The 26,615-nt window shown below is 47.3% G+C and overlaps 2 protein-coding genes and 1 long non-coding RNA gene across 15 annotated transcripts in view; 1 reads left to right on the top strand and 2 right to left on the bottom strand.

Moving 5' to 3' along the window:
- LOC140532789 (protein FAM228B-like) overlaps positions 1 to 1,701 on the bottom strand; it is a 33,417-nt gene extending 31,716 nt beyond the window's left edge. For 3 of the 8 annotated variants that reach the window (XM_072651716.1, XM_072652139.1, XM_072652228.1), the window contains exon 1: positions 1,619 to 1,701. The gene's annotated coding sequence lies outside the window, so the exon portion shown is untranslated. Of the gene's footprint in view, positions 1 to 676; positions 811 to 996; positions 1,346 to 1,618 lie in introns of those variants that run through there. The other 5 variants (XM_072651978.1, XM_072652063.1, XM_072651801.1 and 2 more) reach the window with 4 other exon arrangements.
- On the top strand, positions 1,685 to 25,938 carry LOC140533221 (uncharacterized). Of its 2 annotated transcripts, XR_011976851.1 has the most exons (5): positions 1,685 to 1,768; positions 12,874 to 12,959; positions 16,214 to 16,335; positions 16,910 to 17,120; positions 22,602 to 25,938. It is a non-coding gene; the product is annotated as an uncharacterized lncRNA (long non-coding RNA). The 2 variants fall into 2 exon arrangements; XR_011976855.1 differs by lacking the exon at positions 16,910 to 17,120.
- The window catches only part of FAM228B (family with sequence similarity 228 member B), a 29,601-nt gene continuing 18,622 nt past the window's right edge, over positions 15,637 to 26,615 (bottom strand). Inside the window, exons 10-14 of one of the 5 annotated variants that reach the window (XM_072651591.1) lie at positions 20,804 to 20,891; positions 20,549 to 20,705; positions 20,368 to 20,460; positions 16,228 to 16,315; positions 15,637 to 15,914 (exon numbers count right to left, since the gene is read on the bottom strand). In XM_072651591.1, the coding sequence (XP_072507692.1) occupies positions 15,798 to 15,914; positions 16,228 to 16,315; positions 20,368 to 20,460; positions 20,549 to 20,705; positions 20,804 to 20,891 (543 nt within the window). In that variant the 3' untranslated portion in view covers positions 15,637 to 15,797. Of the gene's footprint in view, positions 15,915 to 16,227; positions 16,333 to 20,367; positions 20,461 to 20,548; positions 20,706 to 20,803; positions 20,892 to 26,615 lie in introns of those variants that run through there. The other 4 variants (XM_072651515.1, XM_072651272.1, XM_072651449.1 and 1 more) reach the window with 4 other exon arrangements.

The raw sequence follows: 26,615 nt of genomic DNA, 5'->3' as shown, positions 1-26,615 counted from the left end.
GCAGACTGCAGGCGGACTCAGCCAGTCAGGAGACCGACAGAACACCAGACTCAGGACCAGGGTCCATCAGGTCTGGACCGGTTCAGAAATACCACCGGGAATCATCGGGAGAGAACTCGTCTTCTTTGGCTTGCTTAATAAGCTACTTGGACATTAACTTCTGTGCCCAGGGGGAGGAAAGGCACAGAGCCAGGCACGTGCCCCGTGTTAGAGAAGGGGGGACATCAAGGAGGTGTGCCATGGGCGGGGCACGGACAGATGTGCCTGCCCAGGGCGGGTCTGTCTCCAATCACCAGCACACCGCTGGGCTCCCTGGCGCTCCGGGCCCTTCCTCACTAAGCGGGGCTCAGCCCTTTGGCCAAGGCCTCCAGCTCCCCTGAATTCTGCTGCAATGCGTCTTCCCTGACACCTCGCCAGTGTCCCCACGTCTCCAGCAGCACCCCCTCCCCTGGCACGTCCCCACCAGCACCCCCTCCCCTGGCACGTCCCCACCAGCACCCCCTCCCCTGGCACGTCCCCACCAGCACCCCCTCCTTAGGCCCCCGGCCCGGGGCTTCTCCTTGGTCCTCGGAGCTCAGCAGGCTGGGCACTGGAGCACGGCGGGCTATGGGCCTGAGAGCTAGGACTAGGCTGGCTGAGAATGGGGCAGGGGGGCCGTGCCCTGGGGGAGACCCACCTCGGCAGCATCTCCTGCAGGGGGGAGGCTGGGCCCCGGGCCCCCACATGCGGCCCCGCCCTCGGCTCTCATGACGTCATAGGCCAGCCTTCCAGCCCCGGGCCTCGTGGAGACCACGTGGAAGCGCTTGCACGAGGCGGGGAGGAGGGGGGGAAAGAGAGGGGTCTGCCCCCGCGGGAGAGGGGGGCAGGAGAGAAGGAGTGCGGGAGGAGGGGAGAGGGGGCAGGGGGGAGGGGGAGGGGACCTCCACCGGGTGCCTTTGGGGGTTCACTGCCCCGCTCCTGCACCCCCAGATCTCCCTGCCAGCACCGTGGCCAGACCTGGAGTCGGAAAGACCTGAGTTCCAGTCCAGCCACAGTCGCTCGGAGCAGGTCCCGACCACTCTGCGTGCCTCAGTTTCCACGTCTGTAAAGGGGCAGGACGGTGCCCGCCTCTGGTGGGCGTGAAGCCCAAGCTGCGCGGTTTTCGGTATTTTCAGCCAATGTTTTTAACGAGGGAATTTAAAAGAGGGCGGGGCTGCCACAAAACACGCCCCCTCCCCCCAACGGGGGGGGGTCACCGCGGCCTTTGACAAGCGGCTCGGGTTGGAGGCAGCGAGCTGGGGGCCCCCCGAGGCCGGCCGGGAGATCTGGGGGTGCCCCTCCCCCCGGCACAGACCCCTCTCCTTCCCCTCCCCCTCCCCGCCTCGTGCCTGGCGCTTCCACGTGGGTCTGGCACGAGGCCCAGGGCTGGAAGGCTGGCCTATGACGTCACGAGGGCCAAGGGAGGGGCCGCTAACGGCCGCTGGGGGCGCCATCCCCCCCCAACGGAGGGAGGCGGGCCCCGCCCCCGCTCCGCCCCGCCCCGCCCACCCCTGGGGGCCTGAGCTGCCCGGGGCCAGGAGCCCCGCCTCCCGGAGGCCCGCCCTCACTCACGACCCACCCACCACTCCGCGGCGCTCACCTGCACCGCACCGCCCCCTCCGCTCGGTCCCGCCTCTTCCGCCGGTGGAGCCCCGCCCACCGAGCAGGGGGTGGAGCGGAAGTGATGTCACCCAGGCCGCCGCCCTGGGGGCGGGGCCCTCGGTGGTCCGGCCTTGCCGGGTCGGGTCAGGTAGGTCCTCCTACTCCCACCCGTCTGGTTGAAGTCCGCCCGTGCCCTTTAAGCCCGTTTTGGGGCGGGGCCGGTTCTCGAGGAATCGCTTTGGGTTCCTCGGGGATTGCGAACACGAGTGTTCGTTAACCGAAGACAGCCTGAGCGGGGCTCTTGAGGACTTGCTCTTCAAACCAGATTAAAGTGGAAGGCCAGCGGTGGGAAGGCTCATCTGGGGCGGTGGGAGCAGCTTTCCTTGGGGCTCCCAGAGGGCCCCGCGTGGCCTTCCCCTTCACTCCCGGCCCCCTTCCCTTGAAGGCTTCCCTCGCTGTCATCTCCTCCCTCCTTGCCTTTGCCCAGCCTCCATGGCCTCCTCCTCCCTTTCCCACCTGGTCACAATCCACCTACAGACTAGAGGCCTGGGGACCTGTCCCTTTAAGGTCATCAGAAACTTTGGGGCGCCAAGGCCCCCCTCCAACGACCAGAGAAGCAGGACCCCCCCTTAGCTGTCAGGTCCGGGATCCCCGCCACCCCCCTTTCCTCGGATGGGGATTCCTAACAAAGCTCTCCCCGTTTGTATCTGCCCTGTCATTGATTGTCTGTCTGTCTGTCAGCGTGTTTCTGTCCCTCCCTGGTGTGCTCTGACTGAGTCCGTTACTTTGTAACATTCAAACGCGGGAAACAAGCAGAACTCTAAGACTCTTCCTTGTTCTGGTCCGGCCCGGAAGGACCATGACAGTTCCATGTGGCTAAAGATGTCTTAGCGGATCTTGTGGGGGGTGCTTGGAACCTGATCATTGGACCGAACTCCTGAGACCGCGGGCAGCTCCCCACACTGATTGCCCCCTCCCACCCTGATGGCCCCCTCCCCATCCTGATGGCCCCCTCCCACCCTGATTGCCCCCTCCCACCCTGATGGCCCCCTCCCCATCCTGATGGCCCCCTCCCACCCTGATCGCCCCCTCCCCATCCTGATCGCCCCCTCCCACCCTGATGGCCCCCTCCCCATCCTGATCGCCCCCTCCCATCCTGATGGCCCCCTCCCACCCTGATCGCCCCCTCCCCATCCTGATCGCCCCCTCCCACCCTGATGGCCCCCTCCCCATCCTGATCGCCCCCTCCCACCCTGATGGCCCCCTCCCATCCTGATTGCCCCCTCCCACCCTGATGGCCCCCTCCCCATCCTGATGGCCCCCTCCCACCCTGATCGCCCCCTCCCCATCCTGATCGCCCCCCTCCCACCCTGATGGCCCCCTCCCCATCCTGATCGCCCCCTCCCATCCTGATGGCCCCCTCCCACCCTGATCGCCCCCTCCCCATCCTGATCGCCCCCTCCCACCCTGATGGCCCCCTCCCCATCCTGATCGCCCCCTCCCACCCTGATGGCCCCCTCCCACCCTGATCGCCCCCTCCCCATCCTGATCGCCCCCTCCCACCCTGATGGCCCCCTCCCCATCCTAATGGCCCCCTACCACCCTGATTTCCCCCTCCCACCCTGATCTCCCCCTCCCACCCTGATCGCCCCCTCCCCATCCTGATCGTCCCCTCCCATCCTGATCGCCCCGTCCCAGAGTGAGTGGGGACCTGTAACAGCCAGAAGGGTTCGTGTTAGAGAAGAGAATGCAGGAGAAGTGGAGGGAAAGCTTAAATCACCCCTCCCGAACTGGCCAAACGAAGCACAGGGGCAGCAGCTGGCAGACTGGCAACGACTCTAACAGTCCTGTGCCCTCGGGCACCTCGTAGCCTCCCTTCTAAAGCTCGGAAACGTCCCCTAGGCCCCGTGCAGTCTGCCCACCCTGCCCGGCCGCTGCACATGGCCCCAGGCTTAGGGAACTCTGCAGCTGCGGGGCAGGGAGCGGTGGTGGGCCGGCCCCGCCTACAAGAGCCGTCAGCACTGGGACAGCAGCCTCTGTGCTCCTGGTGAACCGCACGCTCCTCTGTTCCTATTGCGGAAAAGAAAGTATCTCCTCTGTGTTGGACCCGTCTCGTGATTTGTAAAAGGAAAAACAATAGTGTCCTTGTTCGGGATCAAAGGGACAGGGTGACTGTGCGGGCTTAGCCTGCCGGGCGCGTCATTGTCTCTCTACGGGTCATTTTAACTGAAGCGGTTTTATCACCAAGAGTAACGAGATCGATGATTTCTGTAAATGCCAATGACATCATCGGAGGATAGTCTGGTATTAGTTCTAAAACTGTGTTGGATTTCTGAATTTCTCCTAGATGTCGGAATTTGTGAGGCCCCTGACGTAGAAATATTATCAAGGCAATTTTAATTTAGATCTCGTTGCATTCGAATTGGGTTTGTTAAAAGGTGTGATATAATTAGAGAACTTGATATTTACTATGATAGCGAATATTTTTCATCGGAAATCTTGGCTATTATAGAAAATATGGTGGTGTAAATTTATAGTTTTCACATATTATGCAAGGTGCTTTAGAAATGCATCGACCTGAAGTTCTTATACAACTCTGTGCAAAAGTTTCTGTGTTGTAAAATTCCTATTGAGCAAATGAGAATCCTTTTCAAAAAACTGGGGTGTGATTTTCAAACCTGTATCATCTAAGGATGTATTCCTGTATGTTAGTTTGTAGGTTTGTGGACTATCTATGTGAAATGCCAGAATGTACTTAATTTCTAGTGATATATTTAAGGAAAAAATGTTGTGATAAGGCTAAATTATTTGGATATGTCATCCTTGACGTGGAGAAACTAAATTGTTCGGCCTAGAGGCCGATGAGCTAGCTGAGCCTGCTTACCTTTTCACTGGTCTTCAGTGGCCAACCAGATAAACGTACTGAGAGAACAGATTTTCCAGAGTCAAACAAGGGTTAGGCTTTATTCAGGGTCTTAGTTACATATCCATATGCAGGGTGAATTCTTCCCCAGAGGAGAGGAATCCTCCTCCTCCCAAGGGGCAAGGATCATACAGCAAGAGGATGGGAGTGGAAGAGGGGAGGGACCCTCTTCCCTCCAAGGGCCCCGCAGCAAGAAGAGTGGGGAGGGACCCCCAAAGGGGACCCCGCAGCCAGAAGAGCCCTGGGAGGGGACCCCGCATCCAGAAGAGGGCCTTCAGGCTTTCCTGTCCCTACTTAAGCTCTCCCGCCACATAGTTTGCACGTGAATCTCAGCCCCTAGCTAATTAACAACAGGTGTACTCAGACCACAGACCAATCTCAAGGGTGGGATGCTCTCCCCAGCAAGTTTCCCACTGAGAAGAGGTGGAAATGCACAAGATAGCCCGTGTTTCACGCCTCAATCCCCAGCTGTTCCCTGGGGGGCCTCGTGAGAACTCTGAGGTTTAGAAGTCCTCACTTTTACCTGCCCGAGACTGTCCACATGAAAACTGAGCTTACACCCCCAACACTAAATCTCTTTTCCATCACAAACACCTTTTTGACTAAGAAACTTTGTGATATCTTTGTGAATTCTTTAATAACTAAGAATTTAGTTTTGTTATAATACTTTGTGAATTTGTGTTATTTTACACCAACATAGTTAAATGAATTCTAATTTTAAAGGTTTATTTTTGCTTTAATAAAGGTTTGCAACTAATTTTCTTCATAAAAGTTTAATAAACATCAGAATAAATTTTAAACTGTTTTTAAAGGGGAAATATTTTTAGAAGAAATGTTTTGAAAAATCTTGTGTGATTTTTAAAAGACCTACTAAATTTTCAGAATAATTTACTGTTAAATTAAGCTGTAGAGCAGTAGACATCTTGCTATTTTGATCTGAATTTGTAGTCATGGCCTAATGCAAGAGTTAGAATTTGTGTTTGGAATTTATCATATGTAAAAGACTTAGATCTTGAAGTATCTCGTTCTTCCAGAGTGAGTATAATTAGGGGAGAATGACAAACTTGTGAAACAAAAACATAAATCCATCTGTCTGTAATGTTAACCATTACCCTTTTTGCTTTGTTAAAGCTGGAACTGGATTCCAGTACAGTTATGTTAGTAAAAAGTAATAACTTGTGAGCTCTCTTGTCTTATGGTTAAAATGTATAGGAAAGCTGGATAATCTGAATAATGAGATTGAAAGATTTGGAAAGATAAATAAAGGTTTGATTGACAATACGGAAGGCAGATAAGGTTGGGGAACAAATGGGGGTTATTCAAACCCCTGCTGCCCCTCAGGTAGTTGCTCTGGATCAGTTCTAGATGTCTTCAGTATATTTAGAGAGTGTGAGGAAGTATTTTAAGAAGATGGGAAAAATTATGTAACTTCATTTGATAACAACTCAGTCAAATTTGAGATGGCCCTATCTGAAGGACACCAGCCGTATTTATTTGCTATTTAAGACTGGGACTGCAATTTACTATTGTTTTAGCTGTGATTACAGGAGTAGTTGTCTAAGCTATCATAAAACCTATTGGCATGTGCTGCCGGCTCAGAAGTGCTAAAGGTGGATGCCTGGGACGGTTTTAAAGACGACCTTGGATCCAACCTGGGTAAGATCTCCCTATCTCTATTTCCCAATTTCACTATTTCCTTTCTGATAAAGGAAAATTCCCCACTTGATTACTCCTAGCCCTGCTTTCAGCAACTAATAACCACGTGATTGGCTGTCAGATAATGGCTCATTCCTGGAATCAAACAGAGCTAAGTAAGTCCTTTCCTTCTGTTAAGATATATAGCCTTGTCCCTCTTTTTCTTTTATAGCACATTTCTATAATCAAGAAGTTCTGTAAGTACAAGGCTAAACCTATTAAATAATACATGGAAATTGAAACATCTCTGAGTTACTATACTGGGATGCAGGAATGAATAGCTTACAATTTTAACGTATATTCATGGTCAAGTAAATATAATATAGAGATAACATCCTTCAAAGGAGGAAATGATTAGACAAAGTAATAAGACAAACATGTAAAGTGATGGATGTCTAATTAAATAGGATAGCAAATTTTGAGGAAAAGCAATAGGACCAGATTGATTCCTCTAAAAATTATGTACAGATGTATATGATTGGCTTCATGTTTTGGTAATAAAATCTCATATTTGGATTTTTGCACAAAAATTTTATAAGATACTGGTCAAAGTAAGTGAAATTGTTTCTTCTTTGTTAAAGTATCTGTCCAATAATTTCAGAAGGCAGATGAACTCATTTTAGGGTTGAACCCTCACATTTTAAAAGATTCTTATACCAGGCATAGGATTTAGGGAAAGGCAGAAAAAGCACATAATGTAAACTGAAATTCTCTAAAGCTGCAAAAATGGAGAACCAGTTTTAAGACATCTTTGTAATTCGTATTGTCAGAATTATCTAGGAACTTCCAGATCTGAATCAGACAAGCAGAACTCCCTTTTTGAACTATCCCAAGAATAAAACCTATTGTCAAAGAAAGGATATCTAGGCATCAGATGATTATATGAGACATCTGGGATTCAAAAAGTGATGTTTAAATGGACATTAAGAATGGATTCTTGGGATACAAGAAACTTACTGTTAGTTAACATTGGTAATTACATTGATTTGTATGGTTCATGTTTAAGTTTTCTTGTTTGTCTTGGTGACATGTAAATCTCCGTTCTCAAAACCAGCCTATTGTGAGCCATCTACGTTTAAACTGTACCTGACTTAATGTAATTATGCAATTTTGTGAATGTTTGAGAAAAACTTTATTGTGTGTTTGAACCTAGCCCTGCATGACTGGGAAACTGAGCCATTCCTATTTGCCTTTAGCTATGTTAGCTATTTTCAAATCACATGTTTTCTGGGAGCCCCTGTCAAGTCTTTTTGTATAGACTCTTGGATCCATCTGTCACATCCATTGTCCCTGCTCCTGAGTGGACATCTGAGCCCATAGGAGACCTTGCCCTCCAATTTTGAAAGGGCCTGAAAAGACTGCATCAGATGTGGACAGCTTTCCCAAGAGTCCAGACCAGACCTGCATGAAGAACAGCTCCCTCTCTGCCTGGGCCCCTTGCATAACCAGGACGGATTGTTTAGAGGTTTTTCCATACTCTTCTTGGTCTACAGGTGAAGCCTTCAGCTTGCCTTTGACCAGAAGGAGGAAATGATAACATTTAATATCACATTTGTACTTTAATGAGGACCAGAGCCTGAATTAATCAGAAGAATAGCCTGGACCTAACAGCCTCTTTGTTTTCTTAGTAAACTCAGAGAATTCCTCTTCCTGTGTCAACAAGGCCAGATGAGACTGACTTAGCATTCTTTATGAGAACCTTAACCTGAGACACTATGTTGAATAATGGAACATTTTCCACATCTTAATATTTTGTGGTTATATACCATGTTATGGCGTGTTAAAGAAAACACAGATATCCTGAATCATAATTTCAACTGAAACTGTCAACTCTGTTATCTTATTGTATTTACAACCTATTCAATTAAGAAATTCCTTTCTCATGATATAGTTAAACACATATGGAGACCATAAATCTGAGGGACACAGACATCCTGGGATTGTCCTAAAGCAGATTTAGGCCTGATCATTCCTGTAACAATCAGTCAAAGATTTCTTTCTAGCTCCATGGCCACATACCCACTAGCTTTAAGAGAATAAACAATATGTATTCAGCCTGTTTGCATTTTTTAACCAAACTTTCAGGTCAACAGAGTCAATCCAATATGACAAACCTTTAATAAACTTAATTTTACTTTGGCTGGAAGAAGGCTTGGGTCAAATTCATTCAGCAGGACCTGGCATGTTGGTATTTTGGGATCCCAAGCACCCCAACCTCAACACCTCCACACACATATCTGAGGGCCACATGGCTACATTCTACCCCCACATGGGCTACGTCCTCCCCTCCCTCCCAGGGCCACTGCCCCAGGTTCTGTGGCACCCACAGAGGGTTGGGGGCTCTAGGGTCTCTGGAGGCAGAGGAGGAGGACCTGGCCAGCCCCCAACCCCTCAGCCTCCTTGAGGGAAGGCGATGAAGGTCACAGTCCTCCCTGGGGCTTCCCTGCTCCTCTGGGACTCTGGGCTCCAAAGGAGAAATGGGAGCAGAAGAGGTGGGCATCGCTCCCCCACCCTCTTGGGTGCCCATGCTACAGATAAAGGAGATTTTCACCCCTGGATACAACTGAACCAGGGCAAAGAGCCTGCTGAAGGTCTCCTTCCCTAAGGATGCCTCCATGTCCAGAGAGTTGGGCCAGCCCACTTTGGCCATGGCCCAGCTGTATCTCCTTCAAGATCTCCAGTCAGTCATCCCTTCATCCACCATGGCTTGTCTGAAATCTCTCCATGGAAGCATCCCTGACCATTCTAGCTGCTGGTGCCACACACTGCCTGGTTTTGCCAGGTAACTTGTCTGGTGGCCCAGTCTCCTTGAAGAGTCTAAAAGAAGCAGTTGCTGAGTGAAATTTGACCTGGAATTTGGAGACAATAGTTACTTATCTTCATAAACCCTGGAACAAATGGAGATTACAATCTACCTGAGGAATTGGGAAACTGGAGTGCTTTTAGATCCATGCCTGGGGAAACATGGATATCAGACCTTTCCTATGATTGTGGGGTAAATGTCACCTGATTGTAGATAGGAGATCTGTTACTAACCATGAGCTAAGGTGGACTTGTTTATAAGAAGGAGTTAGCTGATGAATCATAACAAGTCAGAAGAAAAGAGCAGGGAGAGAAAGAGAGGAAAAGAGAAAGGAGGGTCAGGGAAGTAAAGAAAGAACAGATTTCAAAATTGTGCCAAAGAAAGATAGAACTTTCTGAATATCACTTGCTACCAGGTAGGTTGGCTGAGCAAGGAGAGGCCCAAGCCCTTCCTGCTGCTGCTTCATGCTGAGAAGAAGGAGAAGATAGAATGCAGGGGGAATCCAATCTCGATTATAACTCTGCTGAGAGAAGACAAGATCCTCCTCTGCATTGCCACATTGATGAGAAATAGAGAAGAGTCCTACAGAAGAGCAGGACTAGAAAGGCGTTTGCAGTTCAGGATAAAAGTCCTTCCATTTTCTTTACATAAGCAGTGTAAGGAAATATATATATAGATGAAGGCATCAACTAAGCTTAGAGCAGAAAGTGATGGATACTCTAGATGCTGTCAAGGATCAAACCCACCTGAACAGAGGAATGGCTTGGAAGAGGAGAATCAAAGAAGCGGCCCAGCAGAGAAGCTAGTCAAGCGGAGGAACTGTGTCCATTCAAGAGTTAAGCACAAGTATGGATCAATTCAGTCTAATAATGGAAATAATGAGGGCTGGAGGGCATGAGACCCCCCAAAAAAAGACCAGGGTACCAGGGGCGGGCCATCTGGAGAAGAATTCATGGACTCAAGCATTGTTGAGGTCAAGGTAAAGATTTATTAAACTTTTCAGCTGGCAAGAGTTTTTAGGGAACCTGCAACAGGTAAAGTTTATACAGGATATTCTATAGTGAAACATGTGCCAAATATGCTAACTAGGTGTTTTGGGGTGAGATTAGGGAGTGGTTAAGGAGTGGTCAGTTCTTAAAGGAACATTCACTTTTGGTATCTACTGCACAGGTATTTTACTCAAAATTCATTGAGAAATAGTCCAAGGGGGCGATACCTGGAGGTGTGGTTTTAGGCCTGAAATGTCACTAAGTCAACTAGCTGTCAGGACTGGCTCAGAAATACCAGGTTGCTCTCATCAATGTCTTGTTAGACAAGATAAATGTAAGGGAGAATATGTACGTCTAAGTCTAGGATAGAAATGATTGGTCAGTGAGTAGTAAATGTTATGACCCAGTGCACAGCCCATTCAGCCAGTACACAGCTGGTTCAAATTTATGAGTTCTATAGGTATAGCTGGTTACTATAGCAGGAAGGGAGATAACAGCTGTTGCTAGAACAGGCTGTGTATGTGGGCTGGGGAGAAACTACCTGGGAGTGTTTTAAGGGTAGGGAGAAATATGATTTTAGAATTGGGGCCCAAGCACATGTACCCAAGCACCCCATAAGAAATAGCTGTCTGATGATCTATGTTCATCAAAGTATTATTATGGACAATTCCTAGGACAGAAAGAAGATACTGAAATCTATAGTTCCAGAGATTTTTTTGTTGTTTTAGTCACATATTTGCCTGGGGACCCTGACACTTTAAGGGTTTGTCCATTATCCCCACCTATGAAGACCTGATGCATTGGTGGGAGAATGAAATGAAGGTTTATAGTTGGAATTTGATGTAATTATGTATTTACTTTGTAAGTATGATGTTCACTTTGCTTCTTCAGTATTTAGTTAAGATTGAGTATTAATGGCTGATATGCTAATATGAGATACACCAGTGGGGGCATATAAGCAGTAGTAGTGCTGGAAGGAATGGTCACCCAAGAGTATTTTCCAGAACCCCAAGAGTTAGAGTACCAGCCATGTGGCTCACTTTCTGGGGAAGTAGCTGCATATAACTCAATTTTTTATTAAGCATCTACTATGGGCCAGACACTGCTAAGTGCTGAGGACACAAATGTGAAAAGAAAGACATTCCTTGGTTCAAGGAGTCTATTGGGGGAGACAGCACAAAAGGAAATTAAGAAGTGTCTGATTTGGGGAGCGAGGGAGCCTGGTGAAGTCAAGGAAGTCCAAAATGAGAGCACCTGAGTGGGAAGCAAGACATCTGAGGGAGGAGTGAGCACGCCCCAGGCCAGGCAGAGAGAGATGGCCTGCTGAGGGTGGGAGTCAGTGAGCACACACCTTCTGAGGGCAAGAACTAGGCTGGTTTTGTCATTGTCTCTCTAGCATCCAGCACAGAGCTTGACACAGAGTAGGAGCTTAACAGGTACTGATGTTTGTTGGATGATCGATTTGGGGAATGTAAACTCAATTTCCTAACTTTGTTCATCATGCAGTATTGTGTTGCAGGCTGCCAATGCTCCCTCAGAGGTGCCCAAAATACATCAATTTAAATAGCTTCTGCTCCGTGTCTCTGTCTCTTCCTCCCTCCCTCTCTAACTTCCTGCCTTCTTTCCCTCCTTCCTTCCCCCCTTCCTTCCTTCCTCCCTTCTTTCCTTTCTCTCTCTTTGTCTCTTTAAACAAATAGCCTAATACCCTCCTGTAGGTCATCACCATCCTCTCTAGCACTTTTCCTTCTTCCTCTGCCCCTTCCCAATGATTTCCCTACTGAGAGCCTCCTTGACCACATTTTGTCACCCTTTCCTTCCTTCTCCTTAAGGAAGTCTCAAATCTTTCCCTTCCTTCCTCCCTCCTTCCTTTTCTTCCTTCCTTTCTCTGAAGTATATGGCATGTAACTCTCTCCCTCTCCATTACTGCACATTCGGGATATATGCAGGAAATAGCCACTCCTGGTCTGTGGTAGCTATGGCAGGGCTCTGGCTAAGCAAGACTGATCCCAGGTCTTTGGATGCACTTCTGCTTTCTATATCTTGCCTTGAGCATAAGCACCCAAATGGCCATCCTGAGCTAGGAGCTTTCAGTATTGGAAGCAACCTTAGGAGTTTGAGAGGTCAGGAGTTTCTGAGTTGGTGTAGTTCATCCCTCAGATGAGGTATAGGGTTCATTGGTTGTTATCCTTCATTCTAGAAGGTGATCATTCAAGATGATCCCTATGTTGAAATCAAGACACAGTGTGTCCAACTATATAGCTGATCAAACCAACATGAGCTCCAAAAGTGCTACCACAGGTTGGGCACAGAGTCCACATGAACATTTGGAGTGGCAATGTCTTTGAATTTGTACATCTCACACTTTTTTTGAGCTACTCCAATTCCGTTAGAGTGCGGCACCCGTACTGGGTGGTCCTGTGCCACTGTCTCCCGTGTCATGCAATTGATTCCAGAGTTCTTCAGAGAGCCTCTGAGAGTCTTTTTATTGCTTCTTCTGTGAATTCCCTCCTTGTGGGAGTTTTCTGTGAAATAGTCTTTTAGGCAAATGTAAGTTGGGCATTTGAACTACATGACCAGTCCATCAGGGCTACACTCTGTGCAGTAGTGTTTGAATGCTTGGCATGTCAGCTCAAGAAAGGACTTCAGTGTCTAGTGCTTTATTTTGCCAAGCGATCTTCAGGATCTTTCTAAAACAATTCAGATGGAAGTGATTCAATTTCCTAGCCTGGCGCTGGTAGACTGTCTGTTTCACAGGTATACAACAATGAGGTCAGCATAATGGCTCTTAGACCTTCAATCTGGTAGTCAGGTTAATACCTCTTCTCTCTTACAACTTCCTTCAGAGCCTCCCAAACACAGAGCTAGCTTGGGCAATGCATACATCAAGCTCATCATCTCTGTGAACATCTCTGGAAAGTTTACTACCAAGGTAAGTGAACTTATCCATAGCATTCCAGATTTCTGTTTGCTGTAACAAATGATTCCATGTATGGATGGTGTGTTGCTGGCTGGTAGACAGCTTGTGTTTTCTTGCTGTTGATGGTTAGGCCAAAATTAGCAAATACAGCAGAGAATTGATCTCCATACTCTGTTGCATCTCAGCCTCAGACACTGAGTGCACAACCATCTGTGAACTGACTGAGTGCACAGTTATCTGCAAACAAAAAGTCACACACCAACCCTCCCTCTGCTTTAGTCTTGGCTTGTAGTCTTTTCAAGTTAAATAATTTGCCATCAGTGCGATAACTAACCTTGATGCCATTTTCATCTTCTTTGAAGGAATCTGATAACATTACTGAAAACGTCATGCTTAAAAGTATGGAAGCAAGTACCTAGCCCTGCTTCACTCCATTTGTGACTGGGAAAGCATGAGAGCATTGTCCATTGTCCTGAACCCGGGCAAGTGTATTTGTAGAAGATATATGTTGTATACAGGCCTCTCTTCTGCTCCTGGCATTTCTCCTGCAGTTGTTGAGCAGCAAACATGATATTGACCATTCCTTGGCCCTTTCTGAAGCCACACTGGTTCTCAGGTAGATGATCATCTTCCAGGGGAAGGATCAGCCTATTAAGGACGACTCTGGCAATAATCTTGCCAGCAATGAGTAAGAGAGAGACCACTCCACCAACACCACCCCCATTGTCATCCACATATAGCAAGGGCTGTCCTTGCATGTGGCTCAAAGACAGACATCTCTAGTTCCTTCTCCCCTGGCCCTTCTCCAAAGGAGACTTTCATTCTTGCAAGAAGGAGAAGCAGGAGGCTGGGGCCTGAGGCCAGCACTCTGCTCTTCTCAGGGAGAGAGGCTACCAGGCTAAAGATACACCTATCTGTTCTCTTAAATATTGTCTTCTAGGGGATATGATCAGATTCCATCTAATTTCTGATCACTCTGTTATTTTGGGGGGAAGCTTGATGACGCCAAGCTTTATATCTAAGGCTTGGCCCCTTTCCCACTTAATAGTTCCATAATGAACACTCAGTGAAGAGCTGAGAATCCCATTTATCCAAATTGGTAACAAAATAGATTTCCTCAGAGACTAGAGAAGACAACACAGCAGGAAGCAGCTTCCCTGGTTGGGGGGGGGGGGGGGGGAGGTAGCACAGCTCAGCCCAGAGAGAGAGTCTGGTGCCTCACCCAAGGGTGGGGGGCACTCCCTGCAATCTCTCTAACTTGATTTTCAAAATCCTTTTTGTGCTCTTCCATGGCCTGAGCCCACTGAGTGGGCTGATACAGAAGCCTTGACTTCTGTGTCTTTCCCTGAATCTAAGCATTGTTCTTCCTCATCAGAAAGGAAGGGAGGAAATACCTGTTCATCAAGAAAGTAACCTTCTATAGTCTTATTTTTTTTCCCTTTTCTGGACATTTTCCCAGCCAGTGACTTGACTTCTGAATATTCTCTTCACACCCATTTTGCCTCCAGATCTGCCCAGCCAGGGCTTGGGGTCTGAGATTCAAATGCTGCTTCCCAGCCTCAGGGCTTTGGGCAGGGGCAGGGCTGCTATTCAGTGTGAGATCAAGTTCAGGTGCTCAGGTAGGGGCAGGGCTGCCTCACGGGCTCAGTTCCCTCAGGGGGTTTATGCAGAGACCTTCAACAATGGATCTGGGCTCCTGCCTGCTTGGGGAGCCCAGGTCTGCTGCTGCCTCCACTGCTGCCTCCCGAGGGGGCCTGAGTTATGGGGGCACCCCACTCCCCTCTCGACCCGCCAAAGAGACCCTCTCACCGACCCTTGTCACCTGTGGGTCGAGGGGCCTGCGCGGCAGCTGGAGATTCTGTCCTTGAAGCCTCCTCAGATCCACTCCTCTCAGTGCCGCTTGGCCAAGGCAGGGCTGGGCTCGGCTCCAGGGGTCCGCAGCGCAAAGGACCTTTTGGGAGAGGTTTTAAGGCTCTCTGGAACAGAAATCACGTCCGCTCCATTGTTCTGTGGCTTCTGCTGCTCCAGAATTTGTTGGGAGTTGTTTTTTACAGATATTTTATGGGCTGTGGGTTTGGAGCTAGCATATATGTGTCTTTCTACTCTGCCATCTTGGCTCCGCCCCCAATTCACTCCCTGCAATCTCTAGTGTTGCATGAAGACATGGTGGAGACAGGTGGCACCTCATGTTTTCCCAGCCTTTTCCTTTAGAGACCCAACGTAGGACTGTCCCCTTCCATTTTCCATCTCAAATCTGGAAGCCAGGAACATCAGAAGAAAAGCTGAATTTCCAAAGAGGTACCATCCTGAAGAGTCCCCCAAGGCACTGATGGAGAGCTGAAGCTCTCTGTCTCCTGACAGCTCTGCCTCACCCCCTCCCTAGGGCAGGGCATTCATCTCCAACCACAACGGCAGTCTCATTCATACCGATGGGCTTTGGGAAAGGCACTTCAAGGCTGGTTTCTTCCTCCTCTGAGTTGACCTTCTGTGTCAATAGTGTTTGGGAGCAATCAGGGAACCAGTTTTCCCAGATTCACACCCAAGACCAAAGATACCAGAGTGGGGCAGGTAAAGATGTTTCTAGCCCAATGCCCCTTGGAGACTGGAGGAGAACCAGTGAGCCCGGCTGTCCTGGAGCTCATCTGCTCCTGCCTTAGGTATCTTGTAAAACCTAAGATTTGGGGGCATGTCCACCTGGGTCACCCATAGCTGCAGCTATGTACTCTGATTACCCCCAACAAATTACAGTAAAATATCATTTATTACAAGTTTTTAGGAATAGTCAGTAAGTTGGCACTGGGAAGTGCCCAGCATCTGCCTGACAGCCCCATCTTCAGAAGGTCTCATGGTCTATCTCAGATGACTCTCCTTGGACAAAGAAGAAAGGGTCCAGAGACAGACACTTTGATTGTAATTTGCTATGATTCCTTCCCTCTTTCTGGGCACTGGCTGTTTACCACTCTGGACCTGGGCAGAAGGAAAAAGACCATCTGAATTTAGAGGGGCAGTGGTACTTGGGAAGGCTTCTCTCACCTGAGTGCCTGGACCCTTCCTGAGGGCTTTCCACTCCTCAGTTCTCTTGGAGACCTGAGGTGCCCAGTCAGCATCCTAGCCAAGGCCCTAGGGGTGCTGGCAGCTGGGCACAGGTCCCTTCTCACCTCCAGCTCACTCCCTCTGACCTGTCCTTGATGTTCATTCTCTTGGATTCTGATGTTGACAACAATGCCTGACCCCCACTAAGGGAGTGCATCCCTTCTTCCCTTCAGGAGCCTTCTCTCACCAGGCCTCGCTTCTCATCTCTCATCTCCCCATGGCTCAGCTTCGGGAAAGATGTCCATGTTCTGCAAGACTCCACATAAGTGTCCTCCCTGTCCAAAGAATCCAGCTGGTGAGTCCACAAAGAAAAATAGGGAGGAAGCAGTGTCTCAGTTGGACCAGTAGCAGGTTAGAGAGCAAGTGTGCAGAGGGAGATTAGTCATGATAGAGACCTCTGCAGTCCCTGCCCCCAAAACCCTCTGTGTGAATGAGTGCATGTGTGTACATTGTGTATGTGAGAGTGCATGTGTGAAGGGGTTTGTGTATGTATGCATTGTGTGTATGTGAGAGTGCATTGAGGGTGAGGGTGTGTATGTGTGTGTGTGTGTGTATGAGACAGTGAATGTGTGAGGGGGTGTGTGTGTGTGAGAGAGATACTGAGACACTCCATTGTGCACGAGGCGACAGCTTTGTGCAGCTCTGCCTCACTTAAATCCAATTCGCGCACGAGTCTAGACATCACCCTGTGATGTCATTGGCCCTCTCTGAAAAGAAAGGGCAAACAAAGCCAACCTGTTCCTCAATGCACGTGAACACCTCACATAGGGACAAATGGGGTAGCTTTGTCTTGTCTCTACACCCAAACTCAAAGGACCTGGGCCTTAGTCCCTGCTCTGCAACTTGAGTCCAACTCCTTCATTTTCCAGATGGGGAAACTGAGTCCCAGAGAGTAGATGTGGCCTTGTGGATGAAGGTGCCCCACATCCTCCCAAGACTCAGTTTCAGCATGTTTGAGGCACAAGGAGCATAACTGCAAAGACTCCCCCCAGCTCTGATCTCCTTTGAGTCCGTGGCAGAGTCCTAGCCATGGCACCCATGACATCCCTCATGGAAGGAAGGACCGAAGCTAGCTGTGTGGTATGTTCTTGTCAGCCTTGCCCAAGGTTAACCCCTCCTTGGCGGCCACATCTCAAGCATAGGATGTGGAGCACAACCCTCCCACCCTGCCAGGCCATGGTGCAGGCTCCATGCTGGCTGTCCAGGCCATTTTCTGGCCTTATGATCTTGGGCCACATCTGTCTTTGAGAAGTGTGTTGGGGTAGGGTTGAATCACTAGTCCTGTGATGGCCCAGCTGTGTAAATGGTTGGGGCTATATAAGTGCTTCTTCCCTCCTTCCCAAATCTGACTCAGTTTGACTGTAAAGTATGGAGGAGAGAGGGAGTTGCCCAGGATGAGGCCCTTCACTCAGGGGGCCCCTCCCAGCTCTGAATCAGTGGTTCTGTGGGTATCTCAGAACAAATCCCCAAATCCTATCATCCAGCATCCATATTTCATTCTCAACAAGCATTGACTAATCACAGACTTTGTGCCAGAGTCTGCAGATGCCCAAATGATGGGGGGACAGTGGGTTTCCGCTCCAGGGTCTGCAGACCAAAGTTTTATGTCGTTCATCCATTTAGAGTCTCTCAAAGGCTTTCAGGGGTCTTGGATCTTGCATGGTTTCCCCCTCAGTTTATGTCTGACCCCTAATGCAAGTACAGCCCTGGGATGTTCAGGATTCAAAGGCCAGGGCCTGTCCTTCTAACCTATCCTGGAGCTTGTTCAGGGGATATTGATTCTTGCTCCCTTCCAGGCTTAGTTAGTCCTAGTTGTCAGAGAGAAGCCTGGCTGCTACCTGCAGAGGTAGACGAGTCTCTGCCATGATCCCTCCCTTTTCCTCCTTGCCCCATGGACCACTGGCATTCAACGGGAGTGCCTACCACACATGGACTCAAGGGAGCCTGCCAGCCAGCCTAAGGTAGCAGCAACAAATAGTGGCCTGGTTTAAGGTTTGCAAAGCACTTTACAAATGGTACCTCATTTAATTCTCGCCACCACCATGAGAGAGCAGTACTATGATTAGCTTCATTTTACAGAGGAAGAAACTGAAGCCAAGAGTTAAATTACTTGCTCAGGATCATGTATCTAGTGAGTATTAGAAGGGATTCGAATCCAGTGCTCACTATACCTAACTGCTGAAATTATGACTGGTCATGTGTGCTTTATAGGTATTGTGTCCTTAATTGCAAATCGTAGGAGTGTAAGATAAAGAGGCAGTGAATGGCTTATGGCAGAACACAAATACAGTAAGACAGAGGTCCTAGGACCTTGCCCAAGATGGAAATTCTGAGTCAGCTTCCTGTATTAGAAAAGACATAGCCATGAGGATGTGGCAGGCAGCCATGACGGTCTAGTAAGAGGGATGGGTCCACTCTGTCCTCCTATTGCTTTGTTGGAGTTTGGGCTTGTTACTTTTTTCTTCTTCATGCTCAGTGTATGAACGTGGTGATTAGGGAGGGAGACCACACAGTGGAGATTAAAGGCATTGCTTGGAATGAATGATTGCCCCTACATTTCAAATGTGGGTGCCATGCAGGAGGGAGCAGACATCTATTCCACCAACCCTGCCCAACAGCACCACCAAGTGAGAATCATCAGTATTTCAGTTACGGGAAATCAAGAACGGGGCTTGCTCACAGTCACTCAGCTTAGATGCGTCAAGGCTGACACAGAATTGTAGCCCTCTGACTCTAAGAAGGTTCTGCCCCAAGAACTCCTCTTCCTGAATGGAATCTAGCTCTGTTCCCTGGGCAAAGTTGTGTCCTGTTTAGGGTAAGAAAAGATGTCTCTTGTCCCTGTTCTCAGAAGACCTTGGCAGCTGAGACTTGGGCAATACCAGCCTATCCAGATTCTACCTTTTATTTTTTAAAATCACTCTCTGCTCTTAAAGTTTTCATATAAATCAGTGACGTTAATTTGGGCATCCATATGGAGGACTTCAGCACCACCCTTGCAATCAACTAGAAACAAACCCTTATAGAAACACTCCTTCGCCTTCATCTGGTCATTGGCTGAATCACAAGGGTCACTCTGTGAATAGCTCTTTGTCCCCTCAAGGAAGAGATTCAAGGAAAATCAAATCCCAGAGGTAGAAGGTTGGACCTTGGGGGTGATGAATGAGAAAAGACAGCAGAACTCAGGAGCACAGAGGACCAGCAAGGTTTGGTTGTTGGAGGCATGCATGGCAAGTAAGAGGAGAAATGTGATTCAGAGTGTCATAGGGAATACTCTTACCTTCTTCACCAAACTTTTGTTCTCAGCTCAAAGAGAATCTTGGGAGCAACACTTGCCCCAGCAACCCAGCCTCTGAACTGCTACAGGATGTTTCTGATCAGTTCCTGAAATGAGCAGTTACAGGCACCTCCCTAACACCAAGTTGGCTCCTTGTGTGGGACCTGAGACAGAGGGCTGCAGAAGAGGCATTGTGCTTGGAGTGCTGGTTCACAGTCAGTTCTGTCCTTAGAGATCTCTAGCTCCCATTCGGTGAGAGGGGCTTCCTAACCACTGCTCCCCAGAAGGGAACAGGATGGAGAATGGAGGAGAGCCGAGATGCCCCGCAGAGAGCATTACGACAGCAGCAGAGAACCTGGCAGAGCTGCCCTGTCCACATCTGCTATCCTTCTACAGATGTGTTGGAAATTAGAACTCTTAGCATGTGACTCTTCTTGCTGGTAGGGGGTCCCCTAAGGCTGCATGGGTGTGCAAACCCCTGTGGACACTTGGCTTGTACCCTTGATTAAAAGGCTTTTGCCTTTAACTGTTTTGTCCTCTGGCTGGCTGCTAAAAGTGAATGTTGGTTGGACCCCTGAGTCATTGTTTTGTATGGAGGCTGACCCTCAAAGTGTCTCCAACCTTGGATAGTGCAGGACCCAGAGAACACTGTATACAGTGCTGCCAGTATCGTCCAAAGTGTAACTGCAAATGACAGAGCTATTCCAAGTGATGAGAACATTCATGTCAATGACAAAAGACCTAGGAAGAAAGATGCTGTCTGCATCAGAGAAAACTGATCTGTGCAAGTTCCACCTACTCAAAGGAGAGTTGGGAAGGAGGCAACTCTGAACTCAAAGTGGGATAGAAAATAAAATACGTATAAACTAAACAAAAAACCAACCTTGGACAGATTTTCTGGCAGTCCCAGTTGGGGGGAGCCCCACCAACTCACATTTGTGAACCCCATGTACAGGAAAGGAAACAGGCTCCAAAAAAGAGTAGTTACCTAATGTTACCCAGCTACCAGAGGAATAAGTGAGGGAATTACAGAGGTGCTGCCAAGGGACTTACTGGGAACTATCAGCTTCTCCATTGGTTTCTGAAGGATAGAAGACCTTTCTGAAGTCAGAGCTGATTCGGTTACGATTCACCCTCACTTTTAACCTTGAACAGGAAAAGGGTCATTGACACGCTTCTTCCCAAGTCTCCGAGCCCTCTGTGGTGAGCACCAGGCTGAGATGCTAGTCCCTACCTGGACTTCCGACAAAGTTCACTTTCCATGTATCTAGCAGGGATTTTAAGCCACTGGTTTGGGCTTATATGATGCCGGGCAAGGGATGATTGGGGCAGCTTGGCCAGCCGCTCGGCTTTCTCTATTTCTTTAAACTCCTTCATTGTGTACAGTTTTCCTATATGGAAAGAAGCAGTGGATGAGAGCTTAAATTTAGTCACCTCTGGGTTGTTGCAGGGTGGGGTGGTGGCTGGGGCAGCTGGCAACTCCAAGTACCTGTCTCACATTGAAGGATCGCTCTGTTCTCCTCATCTCTGTCTTGCTGGGCTTGTAACAGGGGATCACGGAATGGTGGGAGAGTAACCTGGAAGAAACGAAACCTGTTGAAGACTTGGTCTGAAAACAGACATGGCTCCAGGGGCATCAAAGAAGCTTCCTCCTCAGCCTGCCCAAGCATCAGAAGCACTGGGCCTTCAGAGGAGGGGGAGGCTCCAGTACATGGCCAGTTCACACAGGGCAAAGGTCCTCAGAGTCCATCTAGGGAGCCAGAGCTGGCTGCTGTCCCCTCTGCCCATGGTGGAAAGGCCCCTCTGCAGAAGAGAGCTGAGAATTCTGCAGGTGGGACCATGAGCAGACTGACTTGTGCAAAACCTTTTACCAAAATCTCAGCCAGGGCAGCCTGGCCAGGCCTGAGGTTCCCTGCTCCTGGTCAGGGCAGTGTGGTCATGGCTTTTCTGTGGGGCATGTCCTGCAGATGTCTGGGGCACATTCCACCAGCAGGTGGGCACTGTTCCTCCATCCCAAGTGAGCCACTCCCAGGCTGAAGCATCTTGTAGAAGGCTAGCCGATGCCAGGCTGCTGCCTAGGGTGGACCACACTAGAGCTGCCATTTCTCTAGGCCCCCAGTGCTGACCCTTTCATCTCACAGGGGATCTCAGTGGCCCACCACCACTCTTCTCATCCTGTGAGTTCTTGTCCTTGGGTTTCTATTGACAAATACCAGGTGTTCAAAACAACTTTCATTGATGTCATCCAAAGTTGGCTACTACTATGTTTTCAAATCATTCACCCCACAAGTATTGAAAGCCAGGTTTTAGAAATACAAAGGCAACCTTTGTATGGACTTTAAACTAGGTTTAGAAACCCACATGGAAGCATCAAATAAATGGAAATGTCTGTGCACCTGAACAACGTGTAATTGGCCTGGCCAGCTCCTTGGACATGGGAAGGCGAACACTGACCCATAGCCTTTTCTTATTGATTCTGCTGGTAACTGACCTTGCCCTGTACTTGCTTAAGTCATGGTTCTGTCTCTCACCTCAGCTCAGAGTTCAGCTGGCCTTGAATGGGATAGCATTTAAAAACCCATCTCTTCTTCCTTCAAGGAACTTAACTGACCTTGGAGGATGTGTGAGAAAGAACGGGAGTTTGGCCCTGATAGCCTTACTCTACCCAGCTATCCTTCAAGGGCGTCTGGTTTGCTGTCCAAAGGTCTGGATTGCTATCTTGCACCTGGGCTCAAACAAAGAGCACTTCTTAGTCTCCTGAGACAAGAAGGGGGGTGTTGCCAGCCCCTATGACCAAACTTCCAACCAAAAATATTGTTCCTTGCATTTCAGCTCTGTAACCAGTCATGTTGCTCCCCCATACCATGATGGCATTTATGTGCCCTCCAAAACCTATAAAAGGGGAGCTGTCCTTTTACTCAGGCCCTTTGGCATTAACAGAGACAAGCCATGGACCCATTTATAGACAAGTAGCTTGCCCCTGCTAATATATGTTATCTTATGCAGAGATTTACCTCAATTTACCCTTTTGTTAAAATTCAGTAGAGACAGTTGATGGCAATGGTGGGATAGAGAAATAAGAGTTGTCCTGCCTAGATCCTTATCAGAACCTCCCCCTATTCTATTAGGCGCAAGTGGAACAAATTTTCCACAAAGGGAGAGTTTCTGTTAGGGACTCTGGTGGTCTCTTGGTTCCCTATCCACAACAGTTTCAAATCTTCTCCAGAAAAAGGGGGTGTTGTATGATTTATGTCTGTTCTGAGTGTTTCTATTTGTGTTGGCTGCAGATTTTGAATTCGGACTTTTAATTGGTGATAAATAATCCTAAAAGCCCAGCCCATCTCTCCTGGGTCACCTTCACAGAACCACGTCTCCATTGCAAAGACCTCGCATAAAAGGCTAGAGAGATGAGAGAGGAGGACAGGAGCACACACCAGGCTGAAAACTGTTTCCTGGCCTTGAGATGTTGGGGAACTGCCTGTTTTTCCAGCCCTGAAAAGGGAAACATTGAATTCCAGCAGCTTTCTTTAAGGATGGAGGAATAAAAACGCCGAGCTAGGAGCTATCTCTTTTCTGAGTGTGTTTCTAGTGAGGAAAATGGAATTTTATTCCTGAGTTGGGAATAAAAAGACCAACCCAGAAGGACAAACAAACTGATTGTAAATTGCTGCGTTTGAGACAGTGAGGTTTCCAACAATCAGAGTAAGGCTATGTGTCAGTCTGTCAGTGGCATCAGGCAGAGACTGCTTGGAGCCAAAGAGAGAAATTACCAGATGAAGGCTACAACTGCAGTCTTGCCAGTTCCATGTCCTCCCTTCTTGAAGAGGACCGAAATGACCTCACAGGGTTGGGGTCAAGCTCCAGTGTGGCAGATCGGAGCAATCTGAGCTCTGAACGCTCTACCATCGTTTGGCACAAATAGTCCATAGGAATATTTGGGGTGGATTTTCTAAATTTGTGGACCTCGCATTCAATTCTGCTTCACTGCTAGAGCACAGTGCCTTCTCTGATGCGGGTGCACTACGCTGGGCAGTCCTGTGCCAGTGTCTACCATGTGACAATCAATTCCAAAGTTCTTCAGAGGCTAAGAGAATGTCCTTGTATCACTTCTGACCACCCTTTGAGTGCCTGCCTACCATATGTTTGGTATTTGAACTATGTGGCCAGCCCATCAGAGCTGTGTTCTCTGAAGCATAGTTTGAATGCTTGGCAGTTCAGCTCGAGCAAGGACTTCAGTCTGGTACCTTATCCTGCCAGGTGATCCTCAGAATCTCCCTAAGACAGTTCCAATGGAAGTGATTCCGTTTCCAAGACTGGCACTGATAGAGAAGACGGTAAACAGAAGGCAGTGCTGGCGATGAGAAGGTTCTGACCCCACTGCTTCCCAGGAGGCCCAGCTATGTCTGGCAGTCTGAGCCTGTTCTGGCATGAAAATCACCCAGAATTAGAAATGAATATTGGAGCAGCCCACATCTCTCATAACTGCCTGTCTGTTGGTGAGCATTGTGTTCTACAGCTGTGTCCATACGTGGTCTATCTGTGCCATTTTACTAAGATTACTTTCAGAAAATTGTATGCGTGACACTTATGAAAAAAATCTCTGTGTGTCTTATGATCTATTTTAAGCCTTCTGAACAAGTCTCTCTCTCTTTCCTTTTTCTTTTCATTCCTGCCCTCTTTGGACACTTTGGGAGTGCAAAGCGGGAGAGAAGAGGGAAGAGAAATTTTCTCCCCTCACACTATAGAAATTTATGACATTGTATACTAATTAAAAACTGAATTTATGACAGAAATGTAAGCTCTCTACTAGGCATCTCCAGATTTGGGGTTAAATGTTTTTATAAATGCTGAAATAACCTAATGAATTTGGGAGTTAATATTCTTTAGAATATTAACCACTACTCACAATGACAGATTTATTGTTGTACAGCCAAGAAAGGAAGGCTTTTTTCTGATTAGAGAGAAGCTTGTAATTTAAAACAATAGACTGTATCTAGCAATTTAAAAGTTAACTGCCTATGAAAAGAGAAGCGCATTTAAGAAAACAAACCTGAAACGTAAGTGAAGTTTATTGGGATAAATGCTTCGTTATTTGGTATTATTAAATTATTTAATTATGTGAATGATATACCAGAATTAAACTGGTATTTGAATGGTCCAAGTATCTGTAAGCTGATAAAGAATTTTATTATTGCTAAAGGCATCTTAAAGGATTTTGGGTGCTTCCACCTTTTAGGGGAAAACAGAATTGGTAATCATACAACAGTTTTAACTATTATAACTAAAGTACTGGCAAAGTCAGAACTAAGGTGAGTAAAAGTTTTTAGCAAGTCATTGGTTTAGCAAGTCATTTATACTAAAATTATAAAGGAGAAACTCAGTGAAGTCAGATTGGAGAATAAAAGTCTGAAATGCTACTGAAATGAGGAGGAGAATTTAGGGAGTGAACTTGAAAGTGAAAGGGTGGTTAAGGGAAGAATATGGAAGACAACAAGATAGCTGTGGGGTTTGGACCACGGGAGAGATGCTGAAAGAAACGTCTGAGGGAGCTTCTGTCTTTGTTTAAGTAAGAAGGTTGTGCGAAACTTCATGTATTTCTTTTAGTGGGCACTATAGTAAATCGCAGCTTGATTTGGAAGCATATGGGGAAAGTTACAGAGAGCTTTCAATTAAAATGTGCTTTGATGTGGGATGACTGGGGTAGATTAAGCCTACTATCAGACTATTTTTAAAGTCTTTGGTAGTGAATTTACTGGAAATAGTGAAGCCCATAATATGAAATAATACTTTGAATACATGGCCCTTGTGAAACATAGAATGCTACATGAAATTATAAATTGAGATTCTGTGTGATGCCTTTTGGAAAATAAATCCAAGTGTAATTTAATTTGTTCCTCTTAAGTGAAAGTGTGTCTCCCTTAATAAGATGCTTATGATGAGACAGGATTTATTCTACTATTTGGCACTAAGGCAAAGTGTTGGGATAATTCATGGATGTGGAAATTTGTCAGCTATGTCATATTAAAACAAGTTACCTCCGTTTACCAGTCTGTGACATGAATAGAGAAAGGGGCTAACATAAATGTGATAATTCAGTTGAATAAAAATACTGTTAAGATGGTAAATTCTTTTTTGAAATCTGGATTCTTTTGTTTTGGATTCACTTGTTAAATAACGATGCTGCTGTTTATACTTCATTCTCAAAGAGGGAGGTGATACCACAACGTGCACATGAATTGGATTTAAATGTGGGAGGGCTGGGCAAAGTCACCACTGGGGATGTGATAGGTAACGATGATGTTTTTACTGTGATTTAGATAGGACAGAAATCTTTTTCAGATGCCTGCATCCGTGTAGTGAAGAATTTTAAGATCCTTACAAACCCTGCAAGTATAGTAAGGCTGGTGGGTTTAGCAGTAGCTTACGTGTTTAGCATTTTGTGAGTTAACCGAACGCTGACTTTAAAACAGCAAAGTTTTGTCTTACGTGATTTCATTCGGACTTTGTATATGAGTCTTTGATGAGCTGTGTTTTGTGCTAATGCCTTTCCAGACTTTGAGGACTACAAATTTAAAACCATTGGTGATAGCATGACATAGACAGTTTCCTGTATGAAGGTAATGTGGAAATATATTTCACTGAATTAATATTGTTTGATTAGTATGGAGTCTTGCACCATGTTTTAAATTCATGTATCATGTTTCTACATTTCCTTGTAAATTCTGAGAATCCATTGAATAGGAAGTGCTGTTAGGCTAATGGCACAATCCTATCATTGGAGATTTGATTCCCTTTCATTTGGATAACATGAAATTATTGGTTTAGTTGTTGGAGGCTACTGTCATGATATTTAAAGTCTAGTATTTAACTGGATATGTTTTAAAAGGAAGAATTATAAATGCTTACTTTATGGGAAAGGGGGTGGGGCAGATGGGAAAAAGACCTTTTAAAAAAATTCCTTATTTTTTCAGCTTATCAGCCCTGTAAGAGGCTGGGGAACAGGGTCCTCCTTACCCATCACAAACATTCCTTGAATAAGGGTAAAAATTTTTAAGTGTGTTTACTGTCTAGAAATGATACGGTTATGACAAAATGAAGCTATACCTGGAAAGGTCTGTACTAAAGTCACATCTTTAACCACCTTATTCTTAACAGACTGCAGTCTTAGGAACAGGAGTTAATAAGCTGTCCTAGACTCTCTATGTGAACTTACAGAAGGAGATTATTTTATTAAATTCTAATGACTGCCTTTTTGCTTCAGGATGACTTTTCAGTTGTGTTTGAGAAGGGGAAGGGCTAGA

Source organism: Notamacropus eugenii, chromosome 1 (assembly GCF_028372415.1).
Source record: "Notamacropus eugenii isolate mMacEug1 chromosome 1, mMacEug1.pri_v2, whole genome shotgun sequence".
In the NCBI taxonomy this organism is placed as follows: Eukaryota; Metazoa; Chordata; class Mammalia; order Diprotodontia; family Macropodidae; genus Notamacropus; species Notamacropus eugenii.
Note: the sequence above shows the minus strand (reverse complement) of the source record. Positions and strands in the feature narration are given on the sequence as shown.